Here is a 27566-nt window from a genome sequence, read left to right as displayed (position 1 = left end):
ATAAAAAAAGGGTTTGTAAATACCTAAATAAACAGAAATGAGTAATCAATTTCAGAAGCTCGATTGAAGTCAATAACACAGGCTCCGCTGTCTTTGTTTGATTATTATTCCTCCGCAGGTGGTTGCCTAACGACGAGCTATTTTCCGTTATTTTTAAATCTCTGATGTTGTTTGATTCCGATGAAGCTGTTGAATTAGTGTAACGTATCCGGATTAAATATGTCAGAAAACGATCAAACGTGTTTGGTAAGTTTGAATGTTATCGTTTTTATTGTATTTTAATGACAATACACATTGGAAACAACGTTATAGCGGCCGATGTTTGTTTTAACAGCCGCTTATTATTTATTACATGAGGGAGACATACTACAGACATGCCATAAACACAGCTGAGGAGAATTTAAAGTCGTATAATAATGATCCAGTGCTCAAGTTTTTCAAAGCTTTTGCGACTCTGATGGAAGGTAGGATGAAATCTGCCTTTACGTGCATATTCTTCATGATAATATCATTGATTATTATGATCGTAACTAACGATGATGAGTCCTTCACTCACCTCGCAGGTAACACACAAGAGGCTTCGAGAGAGTTTCTTCAGCTGAGAGATCATCCTCATCTGTCTCTGTGTTCAACAGTAGCTCTCATACACACACAGCAAACCTCTGAAACATCTCGGTTAGGTATGTAACCTTGGTTCCCTGAGAGATGCTGCGGTGACGTCACCACTATGGGAACACCTTCGGTGTGACGAATGTCTGAAGCCCTATACCATCCCGCCAATCCTATTGGCCAAATAGCGCGTGGCACCGCCCATGCATGCGTACGCATATATATACCTGGTGCCGCGCGCCATTTCACTCAGATTTCATGACTGAAGAAGAATGCTATCAAGGTACGGCACGGCCAGAACCGCAGCATCTCGTTCCCTATTCAGGGAACCAAGGTTACATACGTAACCGAGATGTTCCCTTTCATAGGTCACTTCGATGCTGCGGTGACGTCACCACGTATGGGAACGCTATACCATAACGCCTGACGTACCTGATAGCTGGGATCCAAGGAAGCATCTGCTCAAACGGGGAGAACCCGGGAGCCAGGAGCTATCCTCACATCCAGACTGTAAGTCTTGATAAAAGTGCTCGGTGAGGACCAGCCTGCCGCAGCACAGATATCATCCATAGAAGATCCACTGAGAAAGGCTTAAGAAGAAGCCACTGCTCTCGTGGAATGAACTCTTACTCATAAGGGCGAAGCGAGCCCGCGCGCCTCATAGGCTAAATATATTGCCTCCACCAGCCAATGGGACATGCGTTGTTTGTAACCGCATGGCCTTTATTCCTTTGTCCAAACAGACAACAGCTGGTCAGACTCAACCATGGGGCAGTACGATCCAAATAAGTCTTAAGGCGGTCGCACACCGGTAGAGAAGCGCCGCGTCGCGCCACATGTAGGACAGCTCGAGGTATCGCACACCGGACACGCACATTCTGCTGGAGCTCAATATTGAATCAAGTTCTGAGCAGCAAGATGAAGATGAGTTTTAATTCATTTATTATTATTATTTTAGATATATTATTTTAATTGATCATTGATGAGTTTTGAACGTTAATTAATGAAAAGAATCTGTGTTATAATTTAGTCTAGATTATCACTAGCTACTAGATTGCCATTAATCAATTGTTTTGTATTATTATAAGCAATTTTCAACATTTCTAATGCTGTAGCTACTAATACTGATTTGTTTGCTCAATAAAAACAAAGAAGCTAAAAAAAATTATATAGGTATGCTTATATCTTAACGTTTCTAAGGACTGTCACTGAACATTTTACCTCAGATCGAAAATTAGACATTCTTACCTGAAAAACCGATGACAAACGCAATCTTCCTCCACGTTTATGACTTCCTCGTGTTGTCTTTGAATATTTGAATCCGGGTATTTCCCTATGTCCTTGATTAGTTTGTCGTCTTTTGCGGCCCGCTACTCCGCTATTTAAATGACCTGAAGTGTGTTGTGATGGTTGTGACCTTGTAAATCCAATAGGTGGCTGCCATTGAGACTGAATGTAATCACGACAGGCAAATACTGTAATATTTTGCGTAGCCTATGTAAAATATGTCTCAAGAGAAAAATAAAAGATTAAAATGACTACGTTTATTATACATTTAATTATATATGTTTACATTTTATTCAAGCTGTACAACTAATGTAGGTAGCCTAGTATTTTGCAGCAGTGGTATCTTGGTATAATGTATAAACAACGGTTTGAAACAAATATGATGTTATTTAATATAAAACTATGCAGATGGCGCTCTGTGGCGCGGCAGGAATTTGAACAGAGTTCTGAGTCGTAGCTGGGCGCCGCGGACAGACGCCGAATGGCGCCGCCGGTGTGTGTACACTCATTGAGAATAATGTGTTCGAATTTTAAAGACGTGGCGCGACGCGGCGCTGCGCTTCTCATCCGGTGTGCGACCCCCTTTAAGCTCTCACAGGGCAAGACTTAGATCTCCAGACTTCACACAGCAGGGGAAAAAGCCTCCAGGACCACCTGCTGAAAGCGAAAGGGATAGATGCGACCTAGGGACATAATTAGGCCTTGGTCGCAACAACACTTCCACAGAGTCAGTGTTATAAAAGTCAGGATTTATCCGGAACAAATTCCAAGGGCTCAAACAGATGCCCTGATAAACCATGCAACACAATGGAAAAACCATGAAGGAACTCGCACGGGGCGGAAAGGCCTCAGCCGTCGCGCACCCTGTATGAACGAGAAACCAGTGGATGACGGCCCACGGAGGCACCATTTATATATTCGTGGTAAGCTAAATGGCTGCCACGTAAACCTTAGGGTAGCTGGTGTCACTCCATCCGAAAAAAAACTTTCCTGAAGGAACTCCAGTACTGACGCACTGGGCAGTAAAACTGGATCCATATTATGAGTTTCACACCAGGTCATAAACAGTCTCCACTTGAAAGCATATAAGCGTCTCGTAGAAGCTGCTCTAGAATTCAGTATAGTCTCGGTAGTTTCAGCAGAAAGACTGGGACATATGAACTCACTCCGCTCAGAGGCCACGCTCACAGATTCCATAGATCTGGCCTCAGGTGCCAAATCAGTCTCTGTGCTTGTGATAATAAATCCCGTCTGAGGGGAATCTCCATGGAGAGCCCGCTAACAGATTGATCAGATCCACAACCCACGGCTGTGTGTGTGCCACCGTGGAGCCACAAGCAGCAGCTGTTCCACCCTGTCCAGCCGTATTCCGCATAATACCGCCGAAATCAGACGGATTGGGGGAAAAACGCATACAAACTGGTCCTGGGCCAGTTGTGGGCTAATGCATCCAAACCCAGAGGTGCTGGAGGGCATAGGGAGAACCAAAGCGGGTAATGCGTAGTCATGTTCGACGCAAATAAATCCACTTCGCTTCCCCGAAATCTGCCATAGGAGACTCACCGTTTGGGGGTGCAATCCCCACTCCGCTTGCTCCAGAGTCTGCCTGGATAGCAAATTCGCTCCGAAGTCCATCGTCCGAGGACATGAACAGCTCGGATCGATAGAATTTAGTTCTGAAACCAAAAGGACATGTTTCACCAGCCTGCACAGGGGGCGAGAGCATAATCCTCTCTGATGATTCAGGTATGACACAACCGCTGTGTTGTCTGATCTGAGCAGCACATGACGGCCGATCAGCAGATTCGAGAAATACTGGAGAGCCAGAAAAAAACCGCCAGTAATTCCAACCTGTTTATGTGCCTAACTCCCTTGACAAACAGCTCCCCAGTCGGTCAAAGACGCATCCGTCGTGACAGTCTCTCGGGAAGCACAAATCCCCAGCCGAACTCCGGTCAGGAGAATTCGGTTGATATACATAGTTTTAGCGTCATCACACACCGCCGTGTCACCGGAATCGTCCGATGCGGAGACAACGGGGTGAAACATTCCATGCGTAAGCCCAGGCTGTTAAATGATTCAGCACAATCGCCTAAAATAGTTAAAACACGAACGCCCTGGGGCCGCAACGGGGCCAGAGATCCATCCATGCACTTTGAGAAGTACTGATACGCTTTGCCCTCTAAAGCGAATCTGAGGAACTTCCTGAGTCTCCTGATGTCAATGTCAATGTCACCTTTATTTATATAGCGCTTTAAACAAAATACATTGTGTCAAAGCAACTGAACAACATTCATTAGGAAAACAGTGTCAATAATGCAAAAAATGAGAGTTAAAGGCAGTTCATCATTGGATTCAGTTATGTCATCTCTGTTCAGTTAAATAGTGTCTGTGCATTTATTTGCAATCAAGTCAACGATATCGCTGTAGATGAAGTGTTCCCAACTAAGCAAGCCAGAGGCGACAGCGGCAAGGAACCGAAACTCCGTCGGTGACAGAATGGAGAAAAAAACCTTGGGAGAAACCAGGCTCAGTTGGGGGGCCAGTTCTCCTCTGACCAGACGAAACCAGTAGTTCAATTCCAGGCTGCAGCAAAGTCAGATTGTGCAGAAGAATCATCTGTTTCCTGTGGTCTTGTCCTGGTGCTCCTCTGAGACAAGGTCTTTACAGGGGATCTGTATCTGGGGCTCTATTTGTCCTGGTCTCCGCTGTCTTTCAGGGCAGTAGAGGTCCTTTCTAGGTGCTGATCTAGCATCTGGTCTGGATACGTACTGGATCCGGGTGACTGCAGTGACCCTCTGATCTGGATACAAACTGGATCTGGTGGCCACGGTGACCTCGGAACAAGAGAGAAACAGACAAATATTAGCGTAGATGCCATTCTTCTAATGATGTAGCAAGTACATAGGTTGTTATGGGAAGTGTTTCCGGTTCCGGTTTACCTAATTAATGCAGCCTAAAAATCCTTTAACGGATTTGGATAATAAAAGCATATTAGTATGTTATGTGTATGCCAGGTTAAAGAGATGGGTCTTTAATCTAGATTTAAACTGCAAGAGTGTGTCTGCCTCCCGAACAATGTTAGGTAGGTTATTCCAGAGTTTAGGCGCCAAATAGGAAAAGGATCTGCCGCCTGCAGTTGATTTTGATATTCTAGGTATTATCAAATTGCCTGAGTTTTGAGAACGTAGCGGACGTAGAGGATTATAATGTAAAAGGAGCTCATTCAAATACTGAGGTGCTAAACCATTCAGGGCTTTATAAGTAATAAGCAATATTTTAAAATCTATGCGATGCTTGATAGGGAGCCAGTGCAGTGTTGACAGGACCGGGTTAATATGGTCATACTTCCTGGTTCTAGTAAGAACTCTTGCTGCTGCATTTTGGACTAGCTGTAGTTTGTTTACTAAGCGTGCAGAACAACCACCCAATAAAGCATTACAATAATGCCTCCAGAGGCATGATGATCATCAAAATCTTGAATTCCTCGGCCTGAGTGCAAGATTCAGATGGTGTAAATCCCGAATGGGTCGTAATCCGCCGTGTTTTTTTTTTTTTTACACCACAAAATAACGGCTGTAAAAACCCCGCCTCCATCTGAGAGGGGTGTACTTCCTCTATAGCCCCTTTGCTCAGCAGAGTTGACATCTCCTGTCGCAGCACCGCTATTTCCATCGGTTTTGCCACCGTGGAAAGAATTCTGCAGAAAGGAGACGGGCCTTATTGAAACTGAATGGTGTATCCGTGACAAATCGTGCGTAACACCCATAGAGAAATGTCGGGCAAGCGTTCACACACGGCCCGAGATCATACTAGCGGTCTCAAAATTCCCGCTTCCTGCAACGCTGTCATACATGTTAAAATGTCCGGGCACGAAAAGCTCGTGGCGTTCGTGCACAGGGGAAGTGGATGCATAAGAGCCATTGCGTCTCGTTGTGTATAATCCTGAAACGTGTCCACGGCAGGAATTAGGCCAACAGATTGAACATCGGGCTCTGCCGCTAGTGAAAAGCGACGGCTGTGCGAGCCGTCATAAATCGGGCATCTGTGCAGGACCCTTGAATCGCCCCTCGAATTCTGAATTCTGAAAGAGTGTCTGAGGGAACGTTTGGCATTACAACTCAATCCAATGCTGCTCGAAGCACTGTTTGCTGCGAGGCAGACAATGTAGAGTGTGTGTGGGGACTGCAGTGAGAGGGTTAGATGTGCATTAGCAATCCAACAGCACTCTCTGGTGGAGGGCACAGTCCCTGGCAAACATTAAGGAAAACGCATGCGTCAAACTCGCTGCGTTTCGTTGTGTATAATCCTGAAGCGTATCCACGGCAGGATTTAATCCAACAAGATAAACATCGGGCCACTCCGCTAGCGAGAACGCGGCGGCTGTGTGAGCCTTCATACGCTGGCCATCTTTGCCAGCCTCCGCGCCGTCACTCAAACTCTGAAGGCTGGATTGTGCAGAGTGTCTGAGGGGGCACTCAAATGATAGCTCAGTTCAATGACGCTCGAGGAGCCTTTGCTGCGAGACAGTCAAATGTTAGAGTGTGGAAACTGCAGTGAGAGGATTAGATGTGCATTAGCAGTCCAACAGCGCTTTCTGGAGGCGGGCACAGTCCTTGCAAACATGAAGGAAAAACGCATGCGTCACACTCTGCTGCGTTTCGTTGTGTATAATCCTGAAGCGTATCCACGGCAGGATTTATCAATCAATCAATCAATCAATCAATCAATCAATCAACATTTATTTGTATAGCGCTTTACAACAACCGTCAGGTATCCAAAGTGCTTCACATCATAGAATACAATAAACATCATATCATACAATAAATACATATAACAAAAAGAAAACAGCAAGAGGGAAATTGTGTCACCACTACTATGTATTAAAAGCCATCCTAAACAGGTGGGTTTTAAGTTTAGACCTAAAAAGAGTTTCATCTGCAGTTGTACGGATATCAGGGGGTAACTTGTTCCAAAGTCTTGGGGCAGCAACTGCAAACGCCTGATCACCCCAACCCTTGTACTTTGACCTTGGGACTTCTAAAACCAGTTGATTTGAAGACCGTAACGACCAGCTGTGCTCACGCAGGGTTAAAATCTCACTTATGTACTCCGGTGCTCGGCCATTTAGGGCCTTAAAAACGAACAACAAAATCTTAAAATCTATTCTAAACTGTACTGGAAGCCAGTGTAAGGAATAGAGGACAGGAGTAATGTGTACACGCTTAGGTGTATTTGTTAAAATCCGAGCGACAGCATTTTGCACAAGTTGAAGTCGTGCAATAGAGCCTTGACTTAAACCTACATAGAGAGCATTACAATAATCCAACCTCGAACTAATAAAAGCAGGATTTAATCCAACAAGATAAACATCGGGCCACGCCGCTAGCGAGAACGCGGCGGCTGTGTGAGCCGTCATACACTGGCCATCTTTGCCAGCCTCCGCGCTGTCCCTCAAACTCTGAAGGCTGGATTGTGCAGAGTGTCTGAGGGGGCACGCGAATGATAGCTCAGTTCAATGACGCTCGAGGTGCCTTTGCTGCGAGACAGTCAAAGTTAGAGTGTGGGGACTGCAGTGAGAGGGTAGATGTGCATTAGCAGTCCAACAGCACTCTCAGTGAAGGGCATAGTCCCTGGCGTGTTAACATGAAGAAAAGCGTGTGCGTCAAACTCGCTGCGTTTCGTTGTATATAATCCTGAAGCGTATCCACGGCAGGATTTAATCCAACAAGACAAACGTCGGGCCAAGCCGCTAGTGAAAACGCGGCGGCTGTGTGAGCCGTAATCCACCATGCGAGTAGCCATATAAATAGCTCACTGAGGAAGGAGAGGCGCGTTCCTCCTGTCCGCTCGGAGAGAGAGAACCGCGTATGCCGGCCAGAGCCTACTCAGAGTTCGAGACCGCAGCTCGGACAACATAGTTTGAAGAGCAAAACTGCTGATAAACGCACTTGAGTGGGGGAGAGCGAGCACATGGAACTTCAGTGCATCACTGTATTCATAGTCAAGCCGCACATATTGCCCCTAACCAACACCTCGTGCGGGGCCTCGGCGACCGCAGAAGCGAAACGGTGGGGGTTAGACGCGAGGCGACTTAAGAAATACTCTCCAGAGCGCGGATACTTTCATATATATATATTTTACTGTAGCCATAGGCTATCAAGGAGAGAACCTGTAGAGAGGCTGCAACGAACCTCTCATAAGTGCCTCCTCGTGATAACCCATCATACGGCTCCTACCTTTCGTTGACTAATCGCGTCCGCGGTTGAGGAGTATACTGCTCGTGACGATCGCTGTTGAACGCTAGATAATAGGGCACAGAAGATTCGCTTCGTTACTGAAGGAATGAAATCTGAGTGAAATGGCGAGTGGCACCAGGTATATATATGCGCACACACGGTATAGGGCTTCAGACATTCGTCACACCGAAGGTGTTCCCATAGTGGTGACGTCACCGCAGCATTGAAGTGACCTATGAAAGGGAACGATTGGTAACTCTGCACTTCACTCACTGAACCCAATGACTGATGAATGAAGCATTGATTCAGTGTCTCTCCTTTCATCCACATCAGATCTAGATGAAGCTGTGGCCGGAGACAGAGCCTTGTATTACACAGCGCTGCTCTTCTGGATCCTGGAGCTCGATCTCGGTGCCAGGACATGTGTTGAAAAGATGCTGAAACTCTCTGAAAGCTCCCCGGAAGTTTGTGTAAAAGACATCAGCATCATCATACTGATACATGAGCTTCTAAAGTCTCGAAATGATCAAAACACACTCGATCTGCTCCGTGTGTTTTGTCGTCTGAGTTTTTAGTGTGATTGTACAAATGTCCAGCATCAGCTTTGTACTTAATAATAATAATAATAATAATAATGATAATAATAATAATATTATTATTATTATTATTAAGATGTATTTTTGGACATATAGATTGACTGATATTTAGATAATTTTATGTAAGTATACGTTATACTGTTATAAAATCTGTTACATCACAAGCTATCCGAATTTCATCATATAAATATTATGATTTAAAGCAAATTACATATTTTTGCACTCCTCGGGTCTCTGAATAAAACTGAGCTGTTCTTCCTCCATATTCTCACCTCGTTAGACTAAAAAAAACATCTAAAAGCCTGATGGATCAAAAATAGTAATCAAAAAAAAAAAAATTGCATCTCCGAGCAACACACAACAGTCTTTCGTTACTAAATGATTCATTTTTGAACGAGTCAATGATTCAGTGAGCTATTTATAAAAACGGTTACTTGATTCATTTATTGAATGAATCAGCCGTTTGAACGAATCGGTTGAATCAGTGATTCACTCATTAAGACACTGACTTGTCACCACCTACTGGTGGTTTAATATCATATTTAAAAGTATCATTGCATTTTTCCAACATTTCATATTTGTGTGTCAAAAAAGTAACACATTAAATTATTAACATTATTTATGCATTTGGACAGATGGAGTTTGTTGATACTGATTTCATTTGAATAGTAACAACCATGTAGTCTCAACTCATTTGTAAGTCGCTTTGGATAAAAGCGCCTGCTAAATGATTAAATGTAAATGTAATGTAGTCTCTTATTATTCTAACTTAATGCATTGATCACGTAAGAATTGACGTAAATGGAGACATGTACATTTAATCAGTTTAGGAAAATATTGTCCTTCATAAAGTTAAAAAGTGTAACAGCAATCAATTTAAGGCAAATATCAAAAATATGCTGATTAAAGTAATACCTGATAGCAGTGGCGCCCCCAGAAAATGTTAACAGGGGTGGCCAAATGAGGCCACAGTAAATTTTGGGGGTGGCACATTAAAATAAAGGAAAAAAAATTAAGGGTTTGCAATATAAACAAAAAGTTATATCTCTGTGAGTTCTAGGATTTTATCGATAACGATAATTACACTATTTTGCTGAGTGTTATTGTGCTGATATCTTATTTTTAATTGTGCTGACACCTGATTTTTTTTTTTTTTTACCTTTACACCATTGTTTCTAAAAGTGTGCACCATATTTTATGTCAAATACTTGCATTTGGGCTGTTACCAAGCAAATGCAATCAGTATCAACAAAATTGATCTTTGCAATGCAGATAAAACAGAAGCTGCATCTGAAGTGCCATTGAGATGTTTTTACACACTGTTTAATGCAGCTCCGTGGAACATGGAATACTTTAACCTGCAGTTACAAATGAATAAATAATGTTTCGATATTTTAAAGATAAAACATTGAAAACTGATGTTTGAAATTATTTAAAAAATGAAAAGGTTCCATTAAATGTGAAATCAAAACCGCCAATAGGTGGCAGCGAGTCACTGTTAATAAGTGAGTCATTGCGATTGAACCGAATCATTTAAACTGTTGATTCATTCAGGAACGAAACACTTTAATGTTGCTCAGAGACGCAAAACTGTGGCTGCAGCAGGTGCTGCACTTTTTTTTACTTCTTAAACTATTGTGAATTTACATTCTGCATTTAAATTAATAGGACACACTGTAAATAATCCTAGGGGTGGCCACAGGGGTGGCCAGAGTTTATAAGGCCACCCCTTGGGGGCGCCCCTGCCTGATAGAGCACTGATCCATTCGTATTTCCAGAATTAGGTTTTGTAGTATGTAAATTTGTCTAAGGCTTGGGAATATTGCTGATTCATGAATTGTTCGTCTTTTGTTAACAGGGGCTTATTCTGAAGGGCTGGATGATGTTGACCTCTGACACGGAAGAGGACAGACCTCAGGCGATACGCTACTTTGACAGCGGTGTTCAGGACACTGGGAGTGTATTTGGACTCATGGGAAAAGTAAAACATGTTGAGAAAAGCACTGATGGCTTCTTTAGAATAATCTGACCGGGTCTGAGCTGTGTCTTTGGCTTGCAGATGGAGTTCTTCATGATGAAGCAGAACGAGCAGAGCTCACTAGGAAAGCTGATGTGCCATTTAATTTAGTGCATGATAAAATAACAAACTAAAAACAAAATAAAATGAATAAAACTGTTAAGTCTTAAGTGTACATTTTTAGAAATTGAGTTATGCTTCATCTAAAAGCTGAATAAATGATCTTTCCATTGATGTCTGGTTTGTTAGGAGGACAATATTTGAAAATCTAGAATCTGAGGGAGTAAAAAAACCTAAATATTGAGAAAATCATCTTTAAAGTTGTTCAAAAGTTCTTAGCAATGCATATTACTGATCAGAAATGAAGTTTTGATATATTTATGGTAGGACATTTACTAAATATCTTCATGGAACATGATCTGTACTTAATGTCATAATGATTTTTGGCATAAAAGAAAAAATTAAGGACCATCAACACTTGATAAGTAAATATGCCTTTTCTAAGATTGTTTTTAATTCAAATTTTTGACGCAACGTTTTGATGATTTTTTTTATTATTATTATTTTTTGTAGAGTTCAAAACTCAAAAGCTGTAATTAAAAGACTGAGATTCTTGGGGAAATATAATATACGCTTTTGTATCTTTCACTTTATTTTCACTTTTTTTAAATATAAAAAAATATTGAAATGGTACGTTGTAAAAAAAAAAAAATGCAAATAGGGTTTACTTAAAAACAACTTCACAAATAAATGCATACCTAAAATTATAAATACTGAAAGTGTTTTGATGTAAAATGTGTACCTATAATCTGATTTATATACAACATCAAAAAAAATATATATATATATATAATTTTTCAATTAATCATTTTATCAAAAATGTTTAAAATCAACGTTAATCCAAATATTACATCCCTAAGTGTGACACTAAAAGATAACTTTTTTCTCTCATCTCTCTTTTGTCATTGACCCATGAATGTGTTTCAGGTGAAAAAGCGTCTTCAGGCTTTAATGAGTGTGGCTGAGATCTCTGAGCCCTGCAATCCCAGCATGCATCTGGAGATCACCGCAGCCATCAGCCGACTGGTGCCAATCACTCTAAACATCCAGTTTATACACTTATTTCTGTCATTGAACAGGTTTAATAGATCAGGCTTGTTTATTAAGACTCACTGAACACACACGGTCCACTCGGGGAGTGTTTGTGTCCCTAAGTGTCTGTTTCTGCTCTTGGGACGTGCCTGAGCTATTCATTTCTGTTTTGGAAGACTAATCTATGCTGCCTGGTTACAGAAGTGTCTGAACTGCTGGACTCTTTCTCTTAACTGCAGTGTGGACACAACCCAGAGATCCTGCAGATGTTGACAGTGTTTGTGCGTCGAGAGTCTTCACGTGCACCAGCGGCGTCTGATGTCTTCTGTGAGCTGGGATATCTGCTCAATCACCAGAGCAAGTATAAAGAGGCCCTTAAGTGCTACTCTACAGCGCTGAAAACAGACCCCGAGTGCACCTCTGCATTACTGGGTACAGTATCATCACATCATCGCTGTACAAAAACACCATTCTCACCCCAACATTGAAAAAAAAAAAAAAAATCTCAAATTGAATTTTTTTATTTTTTTTGGCATGATCTAAATTTTGAAGTATTTATATAACATGGTAATATTTGTTGTGCTGAATTTTTTTTTTTTTTTTTTTCGAGCGTTGTGTCCAGATGCGTCTAAAACTGTATATATGATAAGGTCATGATGATATTTACTTAACTGCAATTATTTGTGCTGATTACAGAAAACATTTAAAAGTTTATATCATATGAGAATGAATATTGAGTATAATTTACAACTAAACATAGATGGATGTACTTGTATAGATAGTTCAGTGCTATGGATTATTTGTTTAATGTTATTACAATAGTAAATATGAGTTGTTTTTAGTTTTTAAATTGTCATACAGATATTGTTGCAATGCAAAAAAGCTTAAAAGTCTTAAAAAAGGCTTCATTTTCTTTTTTTGTTGTTTTTTTGTTATATGCATATGTCATATTTTCATAGGCACTATTAGATGCCAGCTGATGTGCGATCATCTCGAGGAAGCCGCCCAGCACCTCACGTTCTTCTGCGAAGTGCAAGAGTCTCTTGGAAATACAGCGGTAGAAATATTACTGTTTCACTCTTCATATTGCGCATCGGAATTCGAGTGTCTTTATTACATGGGTAGTAATGAACCGCACATGATGTGCTGATGTTAATGTGTTTGATTTAACAGGAAGTTCCTCTGCTGAAGGCCCTGTTGGGCAGGAAGCAGAGCGCAGGTGAGGAGACGGTGATGGAGCTGCTAAAAGACGCCACAGAGCTCCATTTCTCTGCTCTTCGTGGGTTAAATTATGGTGTTGAATACCTGCAGAAGTTGAATCTCAATTTCCTTCTGCAGATAACCTTCTGCAAACAGGTAATGCAGCCTTCATATAAACCGTAATCACTGACGAGATGGATACAGAAGCGTTTTTAATATTGTTTCTACCCTTTTCCAGGATTTTGCCCTCACACCTGGACAAACTCCACCATTGTGGCTGAAACACTCGCATACGATCATGGAAACAGTGGTCAGAGCTGTTCCTGGCATGACCGTGAGCTCCTTCTAGGTGAGTTTCAGAGGTAAAGACTTGAGTGTGGCGCATTGCTGTGAAACTCTGGTAAGTGTCCCATAATGCCTCTGCAGGGGAGCACCGAACAGCCCAGCACTTTCTGACCCTGTGCACAGAGAAAGATGCGTCTGTCCTGGAGGTAAAAAAAACGGATTGTTTTTTATTATTTTATTTTTTATCCCACCTTTTGCATTTATTTATTTGTCCTGTAGCCTACTTCTAATGCTAGTTTAAGTTTTATTCCAAAAGCTTAATTTTTTTATTTATTTTTTTTACTATCTAATAGACATTGATATGAAAATATCAATAGATTTTTAAATGGCAGAATCTTAGGACAAGTCTTTTTTTTCATTTTCTGTCATTTTTGTAACCTTTTTAAAAAAAAATTCTGGGCAGGAAGTTTTTGAGTTGCCATACAAAAGTCTGGGTTCAGCAAAACTTTTAAATGTTTTGAAATAAAAGACTCTTCTGTTCACCGAGACTGCATTTATTTGATCAAAAATACAGTGAAATATTATTCGAATTTAAAACAGTTGTTTTCTATGTGAATATCTGTTCAAATATAATTTTTATTTCTGTGATGCTCCGCTGTATTTTCAGCATCATTCCTCCATTCCTTCAGTGTCACATGATCTTCAGAAATCAGAATAATATGATGATTTACTGCTCGAGAAACATTTCTGATTATTATCAGTGTTGAACACAGTTGTGCTGCTCAATATTTCTGTGGAAACTGATGCATTTTATTTTTTCAGGGATCTCAGATTAATAGTATAGTTCAGAAGAACAATATTGATTAAAAATAAAAATCTTTTGTAACTTGTAAACTAAAAAATGTCTCCACTGTAACTTCCGATTAAGATCCTGTCTGCTTCTGTCATCCTGTAGCATTTTAAAGCAATGCACTGAATGTTCGGCGACACAAAAAGAAATCAGAATAAGCGAAAAGACTTAATATATAGTATGTGATACAATCAAATAAGCATTTTAAAGTGTGAGAAGTCATTACAAGCACAGACAGCGATTGACGTCTGTTTCGGTGCATCCTTACTAACTAGCCTCATACTCTACTGAGTTACTGTAACGTTGTGTTTCATCAGCACGAGGCCGTTCTGTGTTTCAAAGGCACACCGGAGGAGACGCGTCTCGTGCTTGCTAATGTGGATCTGGCTTTAGCGAGAGATGACGTGGACGCCGCTGTAGTAATGCTGCAAAACATCCTCCCTACTGAGTCAACCTTCATCCAAGCCCGGGAGAAGATGGCTCAGATATACCTGGAGAGGAAACACAATGAGAAGCTTTACATCACATGTTACAAGTGAGAAATCATTCAGTGTGACAGGACACAGGTTAGAAAATAAACCATGTATATAAAATAGCACGCTGTCTTGATATAAAAATGTTTCAGGGAAATAAGTGAGCCGCTTCCAGGACCTCATACTAGGATCTTGTTGGCTGATGCCTTCATGAAGATACACCAGGTGCATATATATAATGTTTTAAACATCTTAATATGGCTAACCTTTCTTAACCATAAAAATCTCTTGATCTTAAAGCCAGAGGAAGCAGTCAAGATCTACCAAGAAGTAGAGAAAATTGCTCCGAAAGATTCTTTGGCTAAGAAAACAGGCCAGGCTTTAGTGAAGGCTCATGAATATGACATGGCAAGTTTGCAAAGGAGATTTAATTGCACATGTTAAAGCACTGTTTGTTTCTCATGTGTACTGGCTCATGTTTCAGGCTGTGAGTTATTATGAGACGGCTCTGGAGACTGAAACGCTGGACAGTTTTAGGAGTGTAGAGCTGTCCGAACTGCTGCTTAAACTGTTCTGGAAAAGGCCTTGGAACGTGAACCTAGTACAGTATTACATTCAAACAAACACATCTGAACCATGAGAAACAGGATTGTTGCTTTTCTCAGCGTGCCATTTTTGTTCTGCTTTCACAGCAGCTGCGCTGGCCTCCATGATGAATCAAGTCTTAGTGTTACGAGTGTTAGTGAATATACTACGCGCCAGGAACCCGTCTGCCCTGGATGTCATGAAAAGGGTTCGTTTTTAAAGTTACAAAGGAATAGATCGCCTAGAAATAGCCATCCAAGATGTAAACGGATGCTCTGCAGTGAATGGGTGCCGTCAGAATGAGCAGCAGATGAACACACCACAGCACTCCAGTCCATCAGTTAACATCTGGAGAAGACAAAAGATGAAACAAATCCATCATCAAAAGATTTTTAACTAAAATACGAGTCCATAATAACACTTCCTCCAGTGAAAAAGTGCATCTGCTGTTGTCTCTCACATCAAAATCCAGACACATATTTGTTTAGAGCTGTTTAAACGCTGCTTGATCTGGGCAGATTTCTCTCCTGATTCAGACCAGAACACTTTTTCACTGGAGGAAGTGTTATTATGGATTTCATAGTTAATTAATGCTAGATTTGTTTCATCTTTTGTCTTCTCCAGATGTTAACTGATGGACTGGAGTGCTGTGATGTTTTTATCAGCTCTTGTTCTGACGGCACCCATTCACTGCAGAGCATCCACTGATGAGAAACTGATGCAATGCTACATTTCTCCAAACCTGATGAAGAAACAAACTCCTCTACATATCAGAGCACCTTTTATTAATTGATTGATTGCAGTTTTTTTTTTTTTAAATCTGGAATCTTTAAACATGCTTCAGTCCATTCAAATTCCTCTATTTCTTCTTGAATGTCTTTCCTCCATGCATTTAATTTGTCTACAGCAGACTCTTTAGAGTTAGACATTATTAAATTATAATATTTTGACAATTTGCCCTTTTCACCTCTTTTTTCAATTTTTTCCTAAATTAATGACAGTTTGGGAATGTACATAATATCTGTAGACCTGGATATTGCATTTTGCAGAAAATCTTAAATAAATGTGTTGATTAAATGTAAACTGTTTACATAGTTTACTGACACCTATTGGTTATTTACTGGTACTACTGCCTTAACAATGACACTCCCAATGGAAGAGGATAATTTAATAGCATTTAATAGAGCCGTGTAATAGGAGCTCTGTCTGAAGATCCTGCAGCTCCATCAGAAACACTCCTCTACCTGGATGGTACTGTACCTCTTCCCCAAATCAGGTGCTCTGCAGGTATTTGCAGAAATTCATTAAACCTCTCTGTGTGTGTGTTATTTTATCCTCAGCTGTTGGCTGATACATTGTTTTGGAAGAACCAAAAAGAGGAAGCAGTCCAGATTTATGCCAGAATTATGGCGCGAAACCCAGGTGGGATTGAATATATATATATTACACCAAACACTGTGATTTTAATATCATTGAGAATTTTTTTTTTTTTACAAGTTTTTGTAATTTCTCTGTCCTTTTCAAGTTGTGTGTGTGTGTGTGTGTGTGTGTATGTGTGTATATATATGTTTCAGTTTTCATTTTAATTATAGCACAATAGATAAACTAAATAAAAATATGAAATGTTGAAATAATTTTTTACTGAATTTTTTTTTTTTTAAGGTAACTTTTGTTCCATTTCAAGTAATTTTTTTATGTTTTTAGCATTAGTTAACGTCAATAACCATTTTCTGTCTCCATTTTCAATAGACAACTTTCATGTCATGGCCAAGTTTCTGCACGTTCTGCGCAGGAAGAGGAAACTGGAAGACGTGCGGTCTGTGTTTATAGCGTGTGAGATGTTCAGTCCACTGTCGGTCAGAGAAGCAGGTTATGATTACTGCAAGGCTCTCTACTTCTGGTCAGTGTCATCATTATTATTAGAACGGCTGTAGTTTGAGGTTTTTGGAAAGAATAAGGATGATGGAGACATTATTTCTGGTGAATTTTAACTAATTTAAGTTAATCTAGCTTGCTTAGATTTTTAAAATTCTAAATGAAAATTAAACTGTTATCATAAACCACTTTTAGGACCATTAAGACAAAAAATATTTAAAGTTTTTACACACACACACACACACATTTTAATAACATGTAAAAACATTTAGAGAGAGAGAGGTCTTGTACATCATTGTACATCTTTGTTTTTGTAAGATTTATAATATTCTGTGTTTCTTTTATTTATTTATTGATTGGAGGAGTAAATCTAATTCGTTAGCGAGTCATTTGGTAAACTCAAAGTCATTTCTAGTGGTATCTGGGCTAATTAATAGAGGACAATTGATTTATTTTTTAAATGTGAGCACAAAACTGGTCTCGAGTCTCTGGGGGATATTTGTAGCAATAGACAACATTACATTGTATGGGTCAAATTATACTTTTTTTTTTTTTGTCAAAATCATTCGGATATTAAGTAAAGATCATGTTCCATGAAGATATGTAAATTTCCTACTGTAAATATATCAGAACTTAGTGTTTGATTAGTAATATGCATTGCTAAGGACTTCATTTGAACAACTTTAAAGATGATTTTCTCAATATTTAGATTTTTTTTGATCCCTCAGATTCCAGATTTTCAAATATTGTCCTCCTAACAAACCAGACATCACTGGAAAGATCATTTATTCAGCTTTCAGATGCATGAATCTAATTTAATTTGATAACTTTTATGTGCTCCAGGGTCACACATGTCTCCTGAAAGTTTTCTTCCATGTGCTTTGAGATAGTAAGAGGTTTGCATGTGCTGCTTGACCTTTGACCTCAGGCACTCGTGGCAGGTGACTGAAGCTCTGGTGCACCTGAGCAAGGCCAGAGGAGATGCAGTGTGGGGAGGACCAGCGGTGGATCTGCCTGAACCCTGACAGACACGTCTTCGGAGGAGAAGGAGGTGAGAACAACTGACACACAATCTGTCTTCAGACGCCAAGATGATTTCATGCAGTTTGTCTGTGATTGTTTCTCCAGCAGTGACTCGAGAAGAAGCACAGCTCACAATATACTCTCCGTGTTTCGCCCGCGATCTCAATCTGAGCAGGACAAACTCAAGCTGCTCTTGAATCGGTGTCGAATCTACAGCAAAGAGACCAAAGATGTGGAGCGAGCCGTGCTGGAGCTCTCAGAGCCGCAGGCTGAGAACGTAACACGCATTATTAATGGACACTTTCATTTACTGTGTTTAGTCTTTAACCCTTCGAGACAAGAGTATAGTAATGTGTTTGTTTTTAGGAAGTTACTGGTTTTAAAACCATGCTCTGTATGCATATTATATTTAGGGATGAATTTGGTATAAATGTTGCAACACGGGATTTTCAAGGTTGCAAAATTTCACCACTGTTGTAATTGTTTACAAGTACTGTAGATATGATATAAAGCTAAAATGACACATTCTTTATAGTAAAATGATATGTGGACAAATAAATGATATAATAGTAATGATAACAGTTGCAAAAACACACACAAAAAGCTAAAAAAAACTGGAAATATAAATAATTACAAAATACAATACGGCTTCTAAAGCAGTTTGAAAATACACATTTACTTGGTGCACATTTATAAATGTATAACTAATGTAAATGTTTTTAAAGTGTCTTCTGCTCATCAAGGCTGCATTTATTTGATCAAAAATACAGAAAAAACTGTAATCTTGCAAAATGTTATTACAATATAAAATAATGGTTTCTATTTTAATATCCTTTTAAAATATAATTTATTTCTCTGATGCAAAGCTGAATTTCCTTCAGCCTTCACTCCAGTATAAAGTGTCACATGATCTTCAGAAATCATTCTAATATGATGATTTATTATTAGAATTATCAACAGATGTGCTGCCAAATTTTTTTTCAGGATCCTTAGATGAATATAAAGTTAAAAAGAACAACATTTATTCAAAATATAAATATTTTTTAATGATAATATAAATATTTGCTACCACTTCTTATCAATTTAACACATTCTTTCTGAATAAAAGTTTTAATTTATAAAAAAAAAAAAAGAAAGAAAATTGTACTGACCCCAAAATTCTTAACTCTAGGGAATAAGTTAGAAGAGATTTCTATTTTAAATAAATGCTGTTCTTTTTAACTTTATATTCATCAAAGAATCCTGAAAAGTTCTAATACTAATAGTACATTTCTACAAACTCCTCTAACTAATAATAATAATTCTAATAATAAATCATCATATTAGAATGATTTCTGAAGATCATGTGACACTTTATACTAGAGAAAAGGCTGAAGGAAATTCAGCTTTGCATCACAGAAATAAAATATATTTTAAAAGATATTAAAATAGAAACTATTATTTTATATTGTAATAACATTACGTTTTTTTCTGTATTTTTGATCAAATAAATGCAGCCTTGATGAGCAGAAGAGACTTCTTTAAAAAAACATTACAAGTCTCACTGATCCTAAACCCTTGACTGGTGTGTGTGTGTGTGTGTGTGCGTCTGTGTGTGTGTGTGTGTGTGTAGTGTTTTTTTTCAGTACTTCTGATACCGTTAGTGTTCTGAGGACAGAAATGTAACAGCCCTGAGGTCAAGTGTTTCTCAGTGAAGTGCTGTCGGTCTGTAGGGGATGTTGGAAACTTCCTCAAACGTCTGAGCAGGATGGAGTGGAGCGACACGAACACGGATGACCTGGAGAACGCCTGCCTGCTCCTGGCTGACATGTACATCAAGACGGGAAAATACACTCCAGCGGACAAACTGCTGGAGCTCTACATACGACACAACGAGGTCCGTCCCGCTCATGTTAGATTCGCTGACGTTTTACTCCTTTAGTCTGAATCTTGAGAAAGCACACAGAATGCAAAGATGAATTCTATTTAAAAGTTGCTCTTAATATTTGCAATTTCTAAACTCTTTTTGTGTTTTACTTGAGAAAACTGAATTATTTTTATGCCTAGTGCTTGAGAATACAAGCTGACATAATTATTCATAAATTGTAATTCTAGTAGTAAATATTAGTATTTTTTTTAAAGGTTTATATAACTAATGGTGTAAAATTTCCTGGAAACTTTCCCAAAATCCATGGAATAAAAAAAATAAAAAAATAATAATTTTCCTGGAAAGTTTCCACCCTTTGGCAACCCTACATACGACTAATTAGGGTGATAATTAAACCTTTTTTAATATCACCCGTCCCCTCAGGTTTATTTTTCTATATTACAAATATTTTAAAAAAATGTAACATTTGCATTACAATTAAAATCATATTACATAATGTTTTCATTCATGAATTATAACAGTATAAGTTTGGATAGTGCACTTTCACATCTATTTAAAAATGGGACGGTTAAAGGGTTAAATATCAAAAATATTGTTATATTTTATTATATTAGATAAGTATATATAAATAATAATACATATTTTAAAACACAATATTAAAGCACACATTTATTTTCCCCCCAAGATGTATATTTTTGTATTGAACGTGAGTTGTTTGAACAACAAAGATAGAGGAAAATAAAAAGAATCAAGGTTTATTTGAACATTTTGAGTTGTATGATGATGGATGATTGACGGCAGGAACAGTTTCTCAGCTGTAGGTTCAGATGTCTCTCTGTTTTCGTCCTGTTGCTGCGTCAGTCGTGTAGTAAGGCGTATGAGTTTCGGGGTTTGATGATGCAGAGCGAGCAGAGACACAGCAGTGGAGCACATCCTGCAGTCGGTGCGACTTCATCATCAAACCATCAACACACTGTACATCTACAGTTCCCTCAGAAACACTTGCTTTTGATTCTCTTGCAGGATTTCGTCTGGCCTTTAACTACCTGAAGTGCAAGAGTCCCACACGGGCTGTTGATGCGTGTCATCACACGCATGTGGATCACATCTCCGATTGCTCTGATTGATCAGTGTTTGGTTGCAGGTTCTGCAGAAGTGTCCAGATTACACACAGATCCAAGACCAGCTCCTGACCCCAGCTCAGCTCTCTCTCCGTCTTTGACCGTCCGTCTGTGTGATTTACACACATTTCTCTTCTCAAACACTTTTATTGAGAGATTCTTAGATGGAAAACTAAGTAACAGTACAGGAACCAGTTCTCATGATAAACTAGCAGCTTATTTACAGGCTTATTATTAACATATTCACTGTTTATTAGTACTAAAAAGCATATTTCCTGCATGAGCATATTCTACATCCCTAATCCTAGCCAATACTTGAACTTAACTATTACTTTACTAACTATTAATAAGTTGCTAATTAGCAGTTTGAGGCAAAAACCATTAATGGCTTGTTAAATGTGAGAATTTGACCTTGAAATAAAGTGTGACCTAAAACTAATATACAAATTAGAATATTTATAAATTATGTTTATGGACTATAACAAATGTGTAGTTTAAGTGCTTCAGCCAGTTTGTAATAATCAGTGCACTGATCTTATGTTACTAAAGATGAATGAAGCAGGTTCTCTGGGTTTAAGTCTGATTTTTGACTTGTGTTTTTTGAACCGTAAATAATTTACTGGAGCATGTAATGAAACAACAAAATCCCATCTGATATCCATCCATCCATCCATGCATACATCATCCATCCATCCATCCATGCATGCATCATCCATCCATCCATCCATCCATGCATGCATCATCCATCCATGCATGCATCATCCATCCATCCATCCATGCATGCATCATCTATCCATCCATCCATCCATGCATGCATCATCCATCCATCCATCCATGCATGCATCATCCATCCATCCTTCCATGCATGCATCATCCATCCATCCATCCATGCATCATCCATCCATCTATCCATGCATGCATCATCCATCCATCCTTCCATGCATGCATCATCCATCCATCCATCCATGCATCATCCATCCATCTATCCATGCATGCATCATCCATCCATCCATCCATCCATGCATGCATCATCCATCCACCCATGCATGCATCATCCATCCATCCATCCATCCATGCATGCATCATCCATCCATCCATGCATCATCCATCCATCCATCCATCCATGCATGCATCATTCATCCATCCATCCATCCATGCATGCATCATCCATCCACCCATGCATGCATCATCCATCCATCCATCCATGCATCATCCATCCATCCATCCATCCATCCATGCATGCATCATCCATCCATCCATCCATGCATCATCCATCCATCCATCCATGCATCATCCATCCATCCATGCATGCATCATCCATCCATCCATCCATGCATGCATCATCCATCCACCCATGCATGCATCATCCATCCATGCATCCATCCATGCATCCATGCATGCATGCATCATCCATCCATCCATCCATGCATGCATCATCCATCCATCCATCCATCCATCCATGCATGCATCATCCATCCACCCATGCATGCATCATCCATCCATCCATCCATCCATGCATCCATCCATGCATGCATGCATGCATCATCCATCCATCCATCCATGCATGCATCATCCATCCATCCATCCATCCATGCATGCATCATCCATCCATCCATCCATGCATCATCCATCCATCCATCCATCCATGCATGCATCATCCATCCACCCATGCATGCATCATCCATCCATCCATCCATGCATCCATCCATGCATGCATGCATCATCCATCCATCCATCCATGCATGCATCATCCATCCATCCATCCATGCATGCATCATCCATCCATCCATGCATGCATCATCCATCCATCCATGCATGCATCATCCATCCACCCATGCATGCATCATCCATCCATCCATCCATCCATGCATGCATGCATCATCCATCCATCCATCCATCCATCCATGCATGCATCATCCATCCATCCATCCATGCATCTTCCATCCATCCATGCATCATCCATCCATCCATCCACCCATGCATCATCCATCCATGCATGCATGCATCATCCATCCATCCATCCATGCATCCATCCATCCATGCATGCATGCATCATCCATCCATCCATCCTCTTTTTAAAACTGTACTAGAAAGGCCTTATTCTACACTTATACCACTGACAAATAAAATGCATTTCTGAAGATCTGAAACAGTGCTTCACTTGTTCCAATCCAAACCATGTTCCCCAAAGACCTCCTTTATATCATTCTTATGTGCACAGAGCTACAGGTGAGTGTCTGGTTTTGTTTTGTCTTTATGTCAAGGTTGTTGTGTTAATATTTCAAGGTTAATAACTTCATTTTACGACAGCTCGAATTTTGTCATTTTGAAATGTTTCTCTCTATTAATGGCAAACATGTACCCAGTTTATGTGAATGGTTTATACTTACTGTATCATGGTTTCTGTGTCAGTTCCTCTGTCCTGAGTGAGTCTCCTCTGATTGGCCATTGATGAGGCGTTCAGGAATTATGGGGAAACAAGGTAACATTTGCAATTACTTCTGTAATTGTACAGAGATTTGGAGACTTTAGGGTCACACCAGAATATTTACAAAATCTGCATTTCTCCAATCTGTAAATGTTTTAATTGAACTTTTTTGTTTGCCTTTTGAAAAATTGTAAATGCAATTTTTTTATTTTTTTTATTTTAGATTTTTATACAGACATTGCTGCATGATTTAGCTCTGCAATATCTTTGTGTTCGTTTATTATACCTGAGAATAAAGTAATAGTTCGGTAACATTTTACAGTGTTCTTTTTCACACTTTACATATAATTACTATAGTAATAATAATAAATTATACATAATTACATGCAACTAGCCCTAAAACAAATCCTCATCCTAACACTAACCCTATAGAAAGTACATATTAATTATAATTACACTGTAACAAGGACACCGAAAAACTGATGAAAGGTAAATTTTTTGTAGTTGTATATTTAATGTAACAAATTATATATTAGAAAAAAAAAGATAAAATAAGAATTAAAAAAATAGCATTACAAAACACCAGGGTGTAAGTGCTCATGAAACAGGGAAAATGAAAAGGAAAAAAAGAAGTCGATCTATGATGCAACATCAAAATAATTGGAGGGGGAAGGAGGGGAGGTTGTGACAGAGGAAGTGATGGTGTCATTGACAGGCGCTGAAGTACCTGTATCATAACGGATCCTGTGGAAGAACACACAAAGATTGTGTTTGAGAGCAGACGAGAAGCTCCAGCCGTACTGAGCAGAATTCACAAGCCGTGAGTACACACACATCTTCTCTCGTCACTTCATTCCTTGATGCTTCTCTAGAGCTGTGTGTCTTCCTCCACAGATGTCCGTCTCCGACAGTCCTGCGTCCTCCATCTGTATGTTTGCGCTCCATCATCAGTCCTCTAGCTCTCCGGCCGGCGCTCTGAACCCTGACCCCAGCAGCATGAGCGGTCAGATGTCTCAGATGGACTCAGGTCTGTACGGACAGCCCATGGTCTTCCCCAAGACTCCAGACGGCCGGAGCATGGAGCAGATGATGGGCTTCGAGCCGTACTCCTCGTGTCTGACCCCCAGCAGCTCTGAACGAGCAGTGCAGCAGAACCAGCAGGTAACACACACTCACACACACACACACACACACACACACACACGCTCTCTCTCTCTCTCTCTCTCTCTCTCTCTCTCTCTCTCTCACACACACACACACACACACACACACACACACACACGCTCTCTCTCTCTCTCTCTCTCTCTCTCTCTCACACACACACACACACACACGCTCTCTCTCACACACACACACACACACACACACACACACGCTCTCTCTCTCACACACACACACACACACGCTCTCTCTCACACACACACACACACACACACACACACGCTCTCTCTCTCACACACACACACGCTCTCTCTCTCACACACACACACACACACGCTCTCTCTCTCTCTCACACACACACACACACGCTCTCTCTCACACACACACACACACACACGCTCTCTCTCTCTCTCTCACACACACACACACACACACACACACACACACACACACACGCTCTCTCTCACACACACACACACACACACGCTCTCTCTCTCACACACACACACACAGCCTTTGTGTTCTGCTCACATTATGGCTCCTTTGACAGATTGATGTCGATTTAAATAATAACATCTGATAAATTAATAAATGTATTTGAGTGAAATTAAATTGAGCATTAAACACTATATCTTTTTTGTTTACATCTATAAAATGCACACGTATGTTTAAACTGAAACTTAAAAATATATATATTTATGCCTTATTTAAACATGTTTATTGATTATTTCTGAGATTACATGTAAAATAATTATAGGGGTAAATAGTAATTCTGCATTTAATGTTTGTATAAAAAAATTTAGTTCGATGACTGTAAATAAATAAATGTTTGTCTGAGGACAATTAATTGGTTAAAAGTTTTTTTTTTTAATATTTGTGTCCCTGAAGCACAAAAGCAGTCCTGAGTCTCTGGGGTATATTTGTAGCAATAGTCAAAAATACATTGTATGGGTCAAAATTATCGATTTTTCTTTTATGCCAAAAATCATTAGGATATTAAGTAAAGATCATGTTCCATGGAGATATTTTTTAAATACATAAAAACATAATTTTTGATTAGTGATATGCATTTCTAAAAACTTAATTTGAACGACTTTAAAGATGATTTTCTCAATATTTAGATGTTTTTGCTCCCTCAGATTCCAGATTTTCAAATAGTTGTATCTCAGACAGATATCGTCCTCCGAACAAACCACACATCAATGGAGAGATGATTTATTCAGATTCAGATGATGCATAAACCTCAATTTAGAAAATGTACACTTGACTTATTTCTTTTTTTTTCATATATTATACATAATAACGTATTTTATTTTTTGTGTCCAGGAAATTCACTAAAATAATTATTAACCCCTCCAAGATTTTTCATGTGGAGGGAAAGTGTTTCACGTTTTAAATCTAATCCAAAAAATGCATAAATGTAAAATAAAAGTCTTGAAACTTTTAAAATGAAATTCACTCTGCTAACACATTTCAGTTTTAGATGATTGTTGTTAGCATTAAAACATTTTTTTAATAACGTCAGTTTTTAATTATTTTAGTTTTACTTGTTTTCTAGTTAAACGAAACAAAAATGAGATGTTGCCCAAATATTATTATTTTTAAATTCGTAATATTTTGGTTAACATTTTATTTATCGTTTTCGTTTAGGAGCAGTTGTTTTATGGATAGTTTGGTTTGCGTAATTTTCCAACGTATTCCATTTCTTGGAAATCTCATGCTTTGTTCTATTATTATGTAAATTTCTCGCTTTTTACTTGGACTTGTTTTTCTCGTCCGTTCTCGGTAACTCCACAAATCTTCGGGAAGGATTTTTCGCAGTTTCTTCTGCCGCCCCCAGCCTCCACCCTGCGGCCGATGGGACAGAAGCGCGGCCCGAGCAAAGACAGCGTGGAGTACCGTCTGCGTAGAGAGCGCAACAACATCGCGGTGAGGAAGAGTCGCGATAAAGCGCGGCGTCGGATCCAGCTGACCCAGCAGAGGGCGCTACAGCTCCAGGACGAGAACCACAGCCTGCAGCTGCACATCCAGCGTCTGTCGCACGAGGTGGATTCACTCAGACACTATCTGTCACAGCGCCACCTACAGGCCAGAGAGCAGGACACCGCTGGAGACTGAAGGTTCTGTTGATCGTGATCCAATCAGTTGGGATTGGCTTTGTGATTTTCATATAGTTTCATGTAAATGTTATAATATCGAACCGTTCGGTATGGCATCAATGGTTCAATATGCGCTTGTGAATTCCGGTTTTGCATTTGTTGGTTTTATTTCTCCCAGAATTGGCTTTGTGCTCAGTAAATGCTTTCTCACTTTTAACATGCATTTTAAAAAGCAGCACACGCCGAGCATCTAAACCTGTTTTCCAACAATAGAGGACATTATAACTTGTTTTTACATCACACTTCGTTTTGTGATCTGATGTGGCTGAAAATATAAGCCTGTTCTATACTGTAATAAAGAATAGAAATGGTTATGAGATGCCTTGAAGAACACAGATTAACGGGAGTGTTTATTGTCCTTGTGTTTAATCATTTAACGTTATATCTTTTTATTAAGTTGATAGAATGGCTTTATCGCTCTGGCGTCCAGTATGAAAGAAACACACATTACTTGTGTTTATAGCACTCTAGAATGCCCAATCAGAGAAACATCACCTCTGTCATTCAGAAAAAACGAACAAAACAAACTCTTTAGGCATTGTAGTTTGAGGTTTTCTGATTTGATTTAAATAAACGGTTACATATTTTGACTCGTGGACATTTTTGTGCTTTTCAAGTCAATTTTTTAGAAGTCAATTTTTATATACTAACTAAAAATAAAATGTCTGTTTAATATTTTATGTAAACGAACACTGTATG

The 27566-nt window shown here is 39.5% G+C and overlaps 2 protein-coding genes across 2 annotated transcripts; both read left to right on the top strand.

Annotated features, from left to right (window-relative positions):
- Positions 1-124: 124 nt before the first annotated feature.
- Positions 125-21220, top strand: ttc21a (tetratricopeptide repeat domain 21A). The gene is given in 27 exon segments (XM_059524214.1): positions 125-246; positions 335-464; positions 564-675; positions 8434-8599; positions 10590-10712; positions 10791-10843; positions 11726-11834; positions 12080-12272; positions 12800-12897; positions 13014-13119; positions 13279-13389; positions 13467-13531; positions 14493-14710; positions 14801-14873; positions 14949-15056; positions 15133-15214; positions 15217-15249; positions 15341-15441; positions 16431-16484; positions 16574-16655; positions 16983-17133; positions 18037-18114; positions 18116-18159; positions 18200-18408; positions 19789-20007; positions 20860-21027; positions 21143-21220. Coding segments are annotated over 27 exon segments (2991 nt in total). The 5' UTR covers positions 125-219.
- Positions 21221-24146: 2926 nt separating this feature from the next.
- On the top strand, positions 24147-27188 carry LOC132116447 (CCAAT/enhancer-binding protein beta-like). Its single transcript, XM_059525271.1, has 2 exons — positions 24147-24708; positions 26518-27188. The coding sequence occupies exons 1-2, from the start codon at positions 24442-24444 to the stop codon at positions 26824-26826; spliced, it is 576 nt and encodes a 191-aa protein (XP_059381254.1). The 5' UTR covers positions 24147-24441; the 3' UTR covers positions 26827-27188.
- The last annotated feature ends 378 nt before the right edge of the window (positions 27189-27566 follow it).

This window comes from Carassius carassius, chromosome 35 (assembly GCF_963082965.1).
Source record: "Carassius carassius chromosome 35, fCarCar2.1, whole genome shotgun sequence".
NCBI lineage: Eukaryota > Metazoa > Chordata > Actinopteri > Cypriniformes > Cyprinidae > Carassius > Carassius carassius.
This window is presented reverse-complemented; position numbering and strand designations above follow the sequence as displayed.